A 13,079-nucleotide genomic window follows, 5' to 3' on the forward strand; every position below is an offset into this window, starting at 1 on the left:
CACAGCTTCTGATTTCTGCTTCCATTTAGGACAGCTTCAGAACTTGAATTTCTTTGATCTTCAGAACATTCACAGCTTCTGATTTCTGCTTCCATTTAGGACAGCTTCAGAACTTGAGTTTTCTGGATCTTTAGAACATTCACAGCTTCTGATTTCTGCTTCCCTCGGATAGCTTCAGAGCTTTGAATTTCTACCAACATCACTTCATGCTAGATTTGTATCAGAACATTGTTGAATGTACCAGAGCATCATCAGAGCATCTCTACATCCTGAAATGTTACAGAACAAAAACTAAACGACAAAAGTCAGCATGAATGAGTTAGAACATAAAATGTATATTAGAACACATGATATGTATCAGAGCCATATAGGCTAAAATAATGTATCAGAGCAAATAGAATTTTGTCAGAGCAAATAGACAAATATGGATCAAATTCTATTATCAGTGCTTCTGATTCATTCTTCTTTCTTGCTTCTGATTTCTGAAGCTTGACAGCACTTAGCTTGCTTCAGTTTCCATGAGCTTATTCTTTTTACAGAATAACACTTCTTATGGTTTTGCTTCTTGTGTTTGCTTTGAAGATTCTCTTCACTTCTTTATACCTGCAAAACACTTAAACCATATAGAACTTGCAGTTCTTGTTAGTAAATGTGTGGGAGCTTTTTACCCAGCAACTGATAGATTAATCAAATCATTTATCATTTATCTTCTCCCCCTTTTTGTCATATCATCAAAAAACAGAAAAGATTCAGAGACAAACAAAACGAAACACACGGAGGAAGAAGATGATTTCATTGAAGTTCAAACAGCAGGTACAGAAGTACATGAAGATAAGTAAGATCAGATGCACAAAAACAAAACAGATGCAACGAAAAGAAAGGAACAACACAGACTCAATCTAAGATGGCCCTAGCCTTGACAAGATCTTGGCCAGCATCTCTTGAACCTCATTGTTGTGTCCATCTTGCCTCACCATGAAAGTTCTAAACTCAGCATTGAGTGAGCTTTGCTCATCCTGTCTCTTCTGAATTTCTTCCAGAGTCCTTGCAAGACGAGAAGATTCATCAGAAGAAGCTTCACCGCTTTCAACCACAGGAATAGCAACTTGATCTGTAGCTTCCATGGATAGATCATTTGCAGGGATTTCCTCAACAGGATCTGATTCAGCAACATGATCTTCAACATCTGCTTCTTGCATAGAAGCATCTCCATATTCTGCAGCAGGAATTTCCGAGTCTCCATTCTCAAGTGCCTGAAGAATGGCAGCTAGATTCCTGGGAGCAGAAGGACCTTCAATTTCTGGTGGGTTAACAACTTCTGGAATGACCAAGCTTGGGTCTTTCTCAGAAGGGTTTTCCCTCAGATAGTCAAAGAGAGTCTTGAAGTCTCCGAGCAGAACAGGATAATCAGGAATAAAGATAACAATATCCCGGCATGGATTTGCTTCCATTTCAGCAGCCTGTCTTAATTGTTCCATCTCATCCAAGAAGGGCTTCTCTTCCAACAGATGTCTTCCTTTAAGACTAGCAAACCAGAAGTCTTCATAATTCCTTAGAATTCCACGAGGTCGTGGGGCAGCAGCCACAAGTCTTTTCTGTACTCCCACTGCTTCTTCTTGAAACTCCTTGCGAAATCTTTTCCAGATATTTCTTGTAGAAACATCATTCAAACCATTTAGGAAGGCTTCCTTCAGAAGGTCTAAGCCATTGATTACTTCATATCTGAAAAGTTCCAGGTAGGTAGAGAGTTCAGGTTCAGGCGGATTGAGGGTGAATTTGTAGTTCGGGTAGAGAGGACAAAAATGTTTTGATTTTCTGGTAGGTAAGGGATTGGATACAGAAGGTGGAGGTGCGGTGGATGAGGAGGAGGGAATAGCTGAGAGAATGATTGATGAGGATGGATTATTTGTAAAGGGAATTGGTGAGAAAGTCTTATCAGAAGGAGTTGGGGGAAGAATATTTAGAGGAGTGGGATTTAGAATGGGAGAGGAGGAGGTTGATGGAGAAAGATTTGGTAAGGTGAAGTTTATTTTTGGTTCAGATGGAGGTGATTGGAAGGATGGTTTAGGGACAGAGGGAGGTGGAGTAAAAACCTGCCTGGAGATTTGCACAGAAGAAGAAGATCTGGTTCTGCGAAAGGAATCTCTAATCCTTTTCTCCCTTCGTTCTTCAGAGTCCACCTTGTCAGGATCAAAGGTGACTCTCAACTTCTTGGCTTTCTTAGCCTCATCTTCTCGGGCTTTTCTTTTAATCCTAGCCTTTTGTTCCTTCTGATCCTTCTTCAAAAGGTCAGCCTTGGACGGAAGTACTCTGCCACGGATCCAAGCAGGATCAATATCTGATTGCTTCCTAACACAATCTTCCAGGTAAGACTTGACAACCTGATGCAGTTCTTCTTGAAACAAGGAGGCAAAACCTTCAACAGCAACTCTTCTTGAGAGAATGTCAGGAAAGCTTGGGCACACAGAAGGTACATTTTGAATGAGTTCTAATCTGAACAAATCCACACCATTAAAAATGGGACCTTGAACTACTCCAAGCAAATGGGATGCATTGAGTTTTCTGATGGAGTCCAGCACTTTGCTTTCAGTAAGAATGTCTGAAATCATTCTTCCAAACGGAATAGTCGTTCTTGAAAGATGAGGGTACTTCGCCCTTTCCTCTTCTCTTGACTCAAGGATTGAAGTCTTCAGATTCTCAAACAGAATGTGAGAAATGTTGATCTCAGTCTTTTTGCCAATGCAGAAAAGAGTGTGCTTGTGATCTGGACTGATGTAAGAAGAGGAGAGCATCCTTTTTCTGTGGTGAAGAGAACCCAGAATAATCTCAGCCCATACTCTATAAAATGGCCTCAAGGTGCCTGTGTTATTCGAGTCAATCCTAGAAGACTGAGAGATTTGTTTTTCAACTATCGACCAATCAACAGATGCATGTCGAAAACCAGACCAACCTTCTTCATCATTCAGATTGTATAGCTTCCTGATCAGTTTTTCAGAGATAACCACTTCATGCCCTAGCACGAATGAAATGATGGCCGTTGGGGTAACCGTTGCATGTACCCAGAAATCCTTCACAAGATCAGGATAAATTGGACCAACTAATCTATTAAGGTACTTGGACCATCCTTGCTCAAGGATTCTTGCATCACACTTAAAGCCATTCGCTTTAAGATTGTTTAAGTCCACAGCAGTTTCACATAAAACCTCCAAGTCCTTCGTGGGTATCAAGCAAGTTTTCAAAGGAGCATATTCATAATTTCGTAGAAGGATTTGTGAAGAAGTAAGTCTTTCTTTTGAGGAAGATGAACAAGAGGAAGAGTTCATGATGATTATGTCGTAAAATTAGAACAAGGACTAGGGTTTGAAAAAGAAAAACAGATGCAGCGAAAAAAAATGTACAACAAAATAGAGAGAAGGAGAAAAGAATGAAGTTGAAGCGGGCTATTTAAAAGATTTGAAAATAATTTAAATCATTTTGCATTAAATGAGAAATGACATTAGGAGAGATAGCATGGTAAATGAAATGATTTAATACAGTTACCTAGGTCGGCGTCTTTTCAACTGCACGCTTCGTACTGACCGTAGAGACACGTGTTCATCATCAGATAATGGATGACAGGTGTGAAATATTCAATAGGCTTTACGCCTTCTGATTCCGATCACTGCTTCTGAATTGATCAAGTTTCTCTTCTGGAAACACTCCTTCTGAAGTGTGCTGATATAAATCTGAATGATCTTCTGATCCATTACTTCTGATATACACAGCTTCTGGAGATTCACTTCTTTGTTCTGCAGCTTCTGATAAGACAAAACTGTATCTGCAGAAATTCTTAAGCTGCTTTGTTTCATCAGAAACAAGTTTATCATCAAACCAGATATTTATTGATTCGTCCACAATCAATGTTTCAATATTGTATATTCTGTAGCATTTAGAGCATTCAGAATAATCAAGAACGAAACATCAATGCTTTAGAAACAAACAAAACAGATGGTTCCAAGACTAATAAACTTTCTTTTCTGATCTCCTACAAACATAGTTTCTTCAACAGATTTAAGTACCAGAACTTGGAAGACAGTCCTTCTTCCCTTCAAGTGTTGAGACCAACTTGAGTCCAGGTGACATGACATGTTGACTTTTATCTTCTTTGTTGCCAAGAGAATCTGCAAAAGAAGTAGTCTTTTTCTTTGGTACCCACGTCTTCTTGGGTCCTTTCTTATTAGTTCTCCTCAAGTTCTGATTGAACTTAGGTTTAACATTGTAAGCAGAAGGAGGAACAGCATGATAATTTTTAATGTGAGTTTCATGATATTTCCTAGGTTGTGTCACATGCTTTTTGGTGTGTGTTATGTGAAAACTTTGAGCATGTGAAGTGTGCCTAATATCATGGGAGTGGCCATACTTGAACTGATCATACAATGGCTTGTATGTGAATTTCATTTCATCAACAGGTTCAAGTTTGTATGGGGTTTCACCCTCAAAACCAATGCCGACTCTTTTGTTTCCAGACACAGCATATATCATAGAAGCTAGCTGACTTCTGCCAATACTTCTAGATAAGAACTTCCTGAAACTTAAATCATATTCTTTCAGAATATGGTTTAGACTAGGAGTGGATTTTTCTGAATCAGAAGGAGATCCAACGTTATTGGATAATTTTAAAAGTTTTTCTTTTAATTCAGAATTCTCCAACTCAAGCTTCTTTGTTTCAAATTCAAATAGCTTTTTCAGCTTTTTGTATTTGAGACTAATCTGAGACTTGAATTCCAGAAGTTCAGTTAGACCGGAAACTAACTCATCTCTAGTAAGTTCAGAAAATACCTCTTCAGAATCTGATTCTGATGTAGATTCTGATCCGTCATCTTCTGTCGCCATCAGCGCACAGTTAGCCTGCTCATCTTCAGAGTCTGAATCATCTTCTGACTCATCCCAGGTTGCCATAAGACCTTTCTTCTTATGAAACTTCTTCTTGGGATTTTCCTTCTGAAGTTTTGGACATTCATTCTTGAAGTGTCCAGGCTCATTGCATTCATAGCACATGACCTTCTTCTTGTCAAATCTTCTGTCATCAGAAGATTCTCCACGTTCAAATTTCTTTGAACTTCTGACGCCTCTGAACTTCCTTTGCTTGTTCTTCCAGAGTTGATTTAGCCTTCTGGAGATCAAGGACAGTTCATCTTCTTCTTCAGATTCTGATTCTTCAGGATCTTCTTCTCTAGCCTGAAAAGCGTTAGTGCATTTCTTGATATTGGATTTTAATGCAATAGACTTACCTTTCTTTTGAGGCTCGTTTGCATCCAGTTCAATTTCATGACTCCTCAGGGCACTGATCAGCTCTTCCAAAGAGACTTCATTTAGATTCTTCGCAATCTTAAATGCAGTCACCATAGGTCCCCATCTTCTGGGTAAGCTTCTGATGATCTTCTTTACGTGATCAGCCTTTGTGTATCCCTTGTCAAGAACTCTCAATCCAGCAGTAAGAGTTTGAAATCTTGAAAACATCTTTTCAATGTCTTCATCATCCTCCATCTTGAAGGCTTCATACTTCTGGATTAAGGCGAGAGCTTTAGTCTCCTTGACTTGAGCATTTCCTTCATAAGTCATTTTCAAGGACTCATATATGTCATAGGCCGTTTCCCTGTTAGATATCTTCTCATACTCAGGATGAGAGATAGCATTCAGCAAAACAGTTATGCATTTATGATGATTCCTGAAAAGCTTCTTCTGATCATCGCTCATTTCTTGCCTTGTCAGCTTTACGCCACTGGCATTTACCGGATGTTTGTAACCATCCATCAGAAGATCCCATAGATCACCATCTAGACAAAGAAAGTAACTTTCCAGTTTATCTTTCCAGTATTCAAAGTTTTCACCATCAAATACCGGCGGTCTAGTATAACCATTGTTACCGTTGTGTTGCTCAGCAGAGCCAGATGTAGATGTAGACTTTGCAGTTTCATCAGCCATCTTTTACTGAAGCGTTTTTCTCTTCCTGAATCTTTTCTAAACACGGTTAAGTGCTTGCACCTTAGAACCGGCGCTCTGATGCCAATTGAAGGATAGAAAAACACTTAGAAAGGGGGGGTTTGAATAAGTGTAGCTTTAAAAACTTGACAGATAAAAAATAAATTGCACAGTTATTTTTATCCTGGTTCGTTGTTAACTAAACTACTCCAGTCCACCCCCGCAGAGATGATTTACCTCAACTGAGGATTTAATCCACTAATCGCACGGATTACAATGGTTCTCCACTTAGTCAGCAACTAAGTCTTCCAGAGTCTTCTGATCACACACTGATCACTCCAGGAACAACTGCTTAGATACCCTCTAAGACTTTCTAGAGTATTCTGATCCACACGATCACTCTAGTTACAACCTGCTTAGATACCCTCTAAGACTTCCTAGAGTATTCTGATCCACACGATCACTCTAGTTCCTTACAACTTAATGTAATCAATTCTAAGAGTATTACAATTGCTTCTTAAAAGCTATAATCACAAACTGTGATATTTCTCTTAACGTTTAAGCTTAATCTCACTAATATATTACAACAGCAATGTAGTGAGCTTTGATGAAGATGAAGATTCTGAGCTTTGAATAGAACAGAGTTTCAGCAAGTTAATATGAGTTGTTTTGTTCAGAATCGTTAACCTTGCTTCTCATCAGAACTTCATATTTATAGGTGTTGGAGAAGATGACCGTTGAGTGCATTTAATGCTTTGCGTGTTCCGTACAGCATCGCATTTAATGTTATACGCTTTTGTCAACTACCTCGAGCCTTGTTCACGCTGTGTCTACTGACGTTGCCTTTAATAGCTTTTAACGTTCCTTTTGTCAGTCAGCATAGCTTGCCACTTGTACTTCCTTCTGATCTGATGTTTGTGAATACAACGTTTGAATATCATCAGAGTCAAACAGCTTGGTGCAAAGCATCTTCTGATCTTCTGACCTTGAAGTGCTTCTGTGCGTGATACCATCAGAACTTCAGTGCTTCTGATCTCATGTTCTTCTGATGCTTCCATAGACCCATGTTCTGATTCTGCTTCGACCATCTTCTGATGTCTTGCCAGACCATGTTCTGATGTTGCATGCTGAACCCTTTGAGACAAAGCTTCTGAGCGCTGAATTATGCATACTCTTTATATATTTCCTGAAAAGGAAATTGCATTGGATTAGAGTACCATATTATCTTAAGCAAAATTCATATTATTGTTATCATCAAAACTAAGATAATTGATCAGAACAAATCTTGTTCTAACATTACGTTGATCAACCTTCTTAGTGCATTTCGGGCCTTGTGTTGATTTTATTACTTTTCTGCACCCCTGTTCAGCCTTGTTTGCAGCTCATTTCTATAAACACTTAGAACCTCATTTTTTTATTAGTAAGTAAAATTTATTGAAATGAGCAAAATTAAAACCACTATTTTAAAAGATTAATCAAAGTTTCTCGATCATTTCAACTTTAAAATAATGTACTACCTCTAATTATTAACATGTTTAGATAAACCATTCTTTTTAAAAGGAAAACCAATCATATTATGGTGCATGACCGTCTTTGAGGGCGTGCAAGGCGGGCTACCGCACAGGGCCTCAAATTTTTTACAATTAAATCGTAACTAAATAGGGCCTCATAAATCTTTGCCATTGTTAATATGGTGGTAAATAGAGCCTATAATTATTTTGTCATGGTTGAACCATGGCTAATCTACACAGGGCCTCCAAAAAATTGAGACGGCCTTATGGTGTGTCCTCGTCTACATATTGTTGGATGCGAGAGTTGGTAAAAACAACGAGATGGATAAGTCCATTATAGACATGTCCACTCAAACTACCATGACGTTAACTGATCACTAAGGATCATAAATGTTGAGACACCCTAAACAAAATTCGCGTTGACCATCGTACATTCTTGAATCAAAGGCTTTAAATCACTGTATATGTAAAAGTATAAATATTTGCTTTGCATAACTTCATTCAATATTCGTTAAGACTTCGAGCCACAAATCTTACCTACAAAACACACTAAAGTTTCACCTTTGGTACCCATATTTTCTTAGGTCCAGGTGGGTTAGTTTTTCTAAAAGGTCTAGGGTTATTACCTTTAGTCCTCTTCAATTTGTTAAAACAGAATAGCTCTAAATGGTATGTTCTTTTGCAGTATGTGTGTGCATTTATAAACTAGACGATTCTTTTTCTCTACACCTTTAATAGGTTTTCTATCCCTTTTGTATCCTAGTCCATTCTTATTTAAGGAAGATCTTTAACTAGATCGGATCAATTAAAACATTTATTTTTCTCGGGTAAACTTACCTAGAGTTTCATGTAATTCATCTACTTCCTTTTTCAAGGAGACACAAGTCTCACAAGATTCATTAGAGTTTCTAATTTTAGTTATTTCTAACTTAACGATTTATTGTTTTCTTCAAGAAAATATTCCTTAAGGTCTGGGTCACATTTTTTATGTTTATCATTTTCTTTAACCAACTCATAACTAATTCTAAACAATTTTTTTATAGGAAGGTTTAGTCACCTCATCATTTTATTCTAATAGGATGCTCTCAAGCTTACTTCATCTTCTTCGTTGGAAGACGATTCTCTTACATTTTTCTCTGAAGTTGATGTTTTTCCTCCATTTCTTCTTTCAAATATTCCACTTGAAGATACTTCTTCTTCAAAGTTTCTTATACACGAGGATCCTACATTGGATGTTGAATCTTTTGAAGATTGTTCATATATTGAGTGTGTTCTTTCAAAGGAGACCATCAGAGTTGTATGATAAGAAATTGATGAAGTTGATGATTCTTTAGTTTTTGTATCTTCATATTTAAGTAATTGAATTCGCTCATTCAATTTTGCTATAATTTCCCTCTTTTTTGGATTTTTCCTAAAATTCATAAAGGCTTCCATCTTTCGATTTAAGAATTAGATTATATTTTCAATTCTTAACTCTTTGATATTGGTTAGTGACAAACGTTTCAATACAACTTTCAATTTTTATAAACTTTGAAAAATACTTAAGAATAATATTTTTATCTTTTTCGCCTTGTGTGTTCATCTAGTCTTGTTCTATATTGGAAGAAACTCCATAACTCATTTCAAGAGTATCCCACATTTTCTTGACGGTTTTACAGTGATGAACCTAAAAGAATTTAGTATCATTTAAAGACATTGTAATAAAGATTTTAGTTTTGAATTCTATTCCAAATCATCTATTTTATTCTTTGGTCTAGAGGGAGTCTAGTATATCTACTACTTCACTATTTACCTGAAGAGTAGGAATAAATAAACCATTAATTAAAGTTTTCCACAATTCAAAATTAATGTTTTCAAGAAAAATTTTACATTGAGCTCTCCACAATTCAAATTTCATACTATTAAAAGGTGGACGCATGTTTAGAAAAGATCTCTTGTTGAAAGTTATCTTCCTCCTGAGACGACTAGTCCTTAAACATGAGTTAAGCTATGATGCCACTTATTGGAAATGTGACTTCACACATAAGAGAGAATGAGTGTGGGTGAATTGTGAGTTTCAAAATTTGGATTCGAAAAAATTTATGGATCAAAATTAGAGTTTGAAAACATTTTTGGAAATATGCACCGGAAAGTAAATTGCAGAAATAAAAGAGATAAGGGAAAAGAGAAAAACACTAGGAATTATACAAATTCTTTAAAAAATGACTTAGCCATGTCCCCAAGATTTGATCTTGATAGTATTCCATACACTTAAGAGTGTTTAGTAGGTTAAATTCTCTAATCCCTTTATAGGGAAAATGAAGTTTATGGCTAACTTCTGACCAAATGATGAGCATAGAGAGAAGCAGCGAAGATATCATATTGAAGCAATTAGTCTTCCTTCCAAACAGAAACTTGGAGTATTATTAGTCTTCAAGCTTCAAATCAAGACTTTACACGGACTAATCTTGAACTGTAGAGAGCTTTTAACACTAGGCTTTACTCGTGAATCGAACTTTGATTTTACACCGGACTAACCCAGAACCTGTGAGATTTTAACACCGAGATTATCTCGAACCTTACCAAGCTTTTAACAACGGGCTAAGCTTGAACCTGATGAAGACTTACATGGGCTAAGCCTTCTAATTGAACCGAGTGATTAACAACTAAATTCCCAAAAACTAAACTTTTTACGGGGTTTGCTTTGAGCCTAAAATAAACTAGTCCCTAAATGAATGAATTGTCCAACCAAGGTAAAAATTAACTCCCTTGGTGAACTTACAAATCTATCCTTCCAGAAATACATATGTCTCACTTACAAAACGAAATTCTCGAAAGTGCTACGACTAAACTTTAGTGAGATAAAGTAAAAAAAATATTTTAGAGAGAGGGGAGATATGAAATTCTCACGTTTCCGAATGCAGGTGAGAAAAGATCTCTATCTATAAGTCAGAGATTGACACAAAATATAAAAGTTTTTAGGTCTATTTATGACTTACCAATCGATCAATTATCTTCAAATAAATTGATTGTTGAATTAAAAATAATTAAAAAAAAATAATTATTACCTATTATTAAGATATTGTCCTAATCACATTTCTTATGAAACTTCCTCAATTAATATTTTGCATAACAAGGTTCACAATATCGACCATACAAGTGATATACTAGTAAGACGTGAATATTAGGATTTAGGGTTCTTCAATCATCCCTTCATTTTCTCAAAAATGGCAGAATCGCGGTTCAAGCAATACACATACATCCCCCAAAACCCACTGCCCCTCTCCCCTCCATGCGTAATCCCAAAACCCAACTCCTTCGACATGTACCGCGTTGAAAAACACACCGTCGTATTCCCGGCCATCCACGTCGAAGACGAAAGCATCTTCCCGGTAATCCCCGTCGAAGAGGAGATCATCTTCCCGGTCATCGACGACGGCGTATACCAACCAAAGTCCAAGAGAACCCGCGCCGCCTATGACAATCTCCTCACCCTCATCCAGCAGCCCCTCCCCGGTCAGCCACTCGCCGGTCAGCCGCTCAGTACAGTCAGATTCGTCGCCGATAAGATTCTCGAAATTCTCAAAAACGACGCCGTTGATTACCATGACAAGAGGATCAACGTTGAGATGCTTCTTAACCCTATCCCTGATCATGTTTTTGATCAGCTTGTTTCGGTTGGGAAGCTTATAACTGATTTCTATGGGTTTGCTGCTGGTCATGTTGATGGCGGCGTTGTCGACGGTGTCCGGAGTTTATCCATTTGCAGCGATAGATAGAACATTATGATGTAGTTACTTACTGCATTCAGGAATTATGTGAATAGGTTGGTTATTGCAATACTGGAAATTCTTTTTGTTTGTTTTCTTTAGGATGAATTGAATGGTGTCAATTGTTTCATTGACATAGCAAAGTGTTAATTTTCTAATTTTGAAAGTTATGTTAGTATATTTCTTTTATATGATTATCATGATATTATTTTGGAGTCTTGCTGAATTTAACCTTATTGTTGCTTGCATGGTTTTAAATTGCGATTACGGATGGTTGTTGGTGTTGCGATTGCGGTCATTGTGGTTGCTGCGATGCTCATTGCAGCGTGAATTTTAATTGGGAGGTGTCTTAAATATACCATTTAAAACACTTGATGTTAAGATTTTTCATTACATAGGAATTAAATTGAGTTTTGGGGTTATGAAATTTTGATTTTTGATGAAAATGTTTGAAGAAACATGGGCGGAATTGTCTGATGCGATTTCCAATGGCGGTTGGACGCATAGTTTTAATTCACGCCCTGATGCCGTTATAGGGCTACTACATCAGCAATATTGCGGCCACAATTGCGGTTGCCGACTGCAATTTAAAACAATGGTTGCTTGAACACATGTTATGTTACACTACTTTGAGTCAGCTGCAATTCTTTTTTCCATTGGAGATTTGTTGTTTGGTTATTCTCACAATGGTGTTAAAGCTTTGAGCATAATTCTTAATTAACTCTGTTTTTGTTTCATTATTTGTGATAGTGTCTACAAAGAAATATATGGTCTAGACCATATATAACTGTGACAGTCAAGTTATTCAAAAGCTTTGAATATAGTTTATTTCAAACATTCAATTTTTTCTTCAAGGATGCAACAAAGTTAGTCGAGTTTTTCCTCCACGAGAGAGGGATAAAAGGATTTCGATACTGTAAGTTACTCTTCAGTATGATGCATTGTTTTATCCAACCATATTTACCATGCACTTTCCTACAAATGGCTGCTTGGCGCATTTTTTTGGCACTCTTGTTTTCCACTGCTTATAGTACCTATGCATTAATCATAAAATGGAATTTAGGTCTGGAGATTATATTATGTTCTCAGGATATTCTCCCAACCTTACTGGTTAGAAGTGTCTTGCCTCCAATGGACACATTTATATATGTTTCATGCAATATTTGATTTTGCTGTGAATCATTTATTCATGCTGTATTCATCTTGACAAAGAAAAACTGTGGCACTAATATTTGGAACCTGCCTGCTCATGAAGTATTTTCCTGAATAAGCTTTAAGCATAAGGTTTCTATTGACTACAACTTACATAACTCAATGTGTTACAAAAGTATTTTGTTAACATACAAGTGAAGGATGAGAAGCTTGTTAAATGAACTATATTTTTAATTAGTCTAATTTAAAGATCAGTTCTCACAAGCTGCTTGCTTCTAAACAAGACACTTCCTAGCCGTGAGTCTTGCTTCCGAGCTTATCCCATTGATGCTTTTTCAAAACCAGATTCAAAGGCTTAGAATTGATGTAAATGGTTTATTTAAGCCATAACTAGATGGAAATGGTGAGTAGTGGCAGAAGATTAGAAATCTGAAATTCTTGCTGTATCTTGTGCTTGTGGAAATCTGAAATGGTTTATGCTGTATATATTGGTTTTAGATGTCCACAAATTGTGTCTCGAAGCTCAATTGCATGACAGATGACTAGAAATCTAAAGTTATTGTATATCTTGTTTTCAATAGCATGTGGCTCAACTTGTTTTATATTTGAATTTGAGTATTATATTTGAATTGGAGTATAGTTGTGCGCATTTAGTCCTAGGTTTAATCTAGTCCAAGTGAGGCTCTTCTTCAACTTCATTTACATA

The 13,079-nt window shown here is 36.9% G+C and overlaps 1 protein-coding gene across 1 annotated transcript; it reads left to right on the plus strand.

Moving 5' to 3' along the window:
- Nucleotides 1-10,573: 10,573 nt before the first annotated feature.
- On the plus strand, nucleotides 10,574-11,410 carry LOC131598911 (DExH-box ATP-dependent RNA helicase DExH12-like). Its single transcript, XM_058871478.1, has one exon. It carries the CDS (start codon nucleotides 10,679-10,681, stop codon nucleotides 11,228-11,230), a length of 552 nt encoding a protein of 183 aa, XP_058727461.1. The 5' UTR covers nucleotides 10,574-10,678; the 3' UTR covers nucleotides 11,231-11,410.
- The last annotated feature ends 1,669 nt before the right edge of the window (nucleotides 11,411-13,079 follow it).

Source organism: Vicia villosa, linkage group LG4 (genome assembly GCF_029867415.1).
Source record: "Vicia villosa cultivar HV-30 ecotype Madison, WI linkage group LG4, Vvil1.0, whole genome shotgun sequence".
In the NCBI taxonomy this organism is placed as follows: domain Eukaryota; kingdom Viridiplantae; phylum Streptophyta; class Magnoliopsida; order Fabales; family Fabaceae; genus Vicia; species Vicia villosa.

Coding starts and splice junctions, on each gene's coding strand:
- LOC131598911 (XM_058871478.1), top strand. CDS start 10,679: ATGGCAGAATCGCGGTTCAAGCAATACACATACATCCCCCAAAACCCA.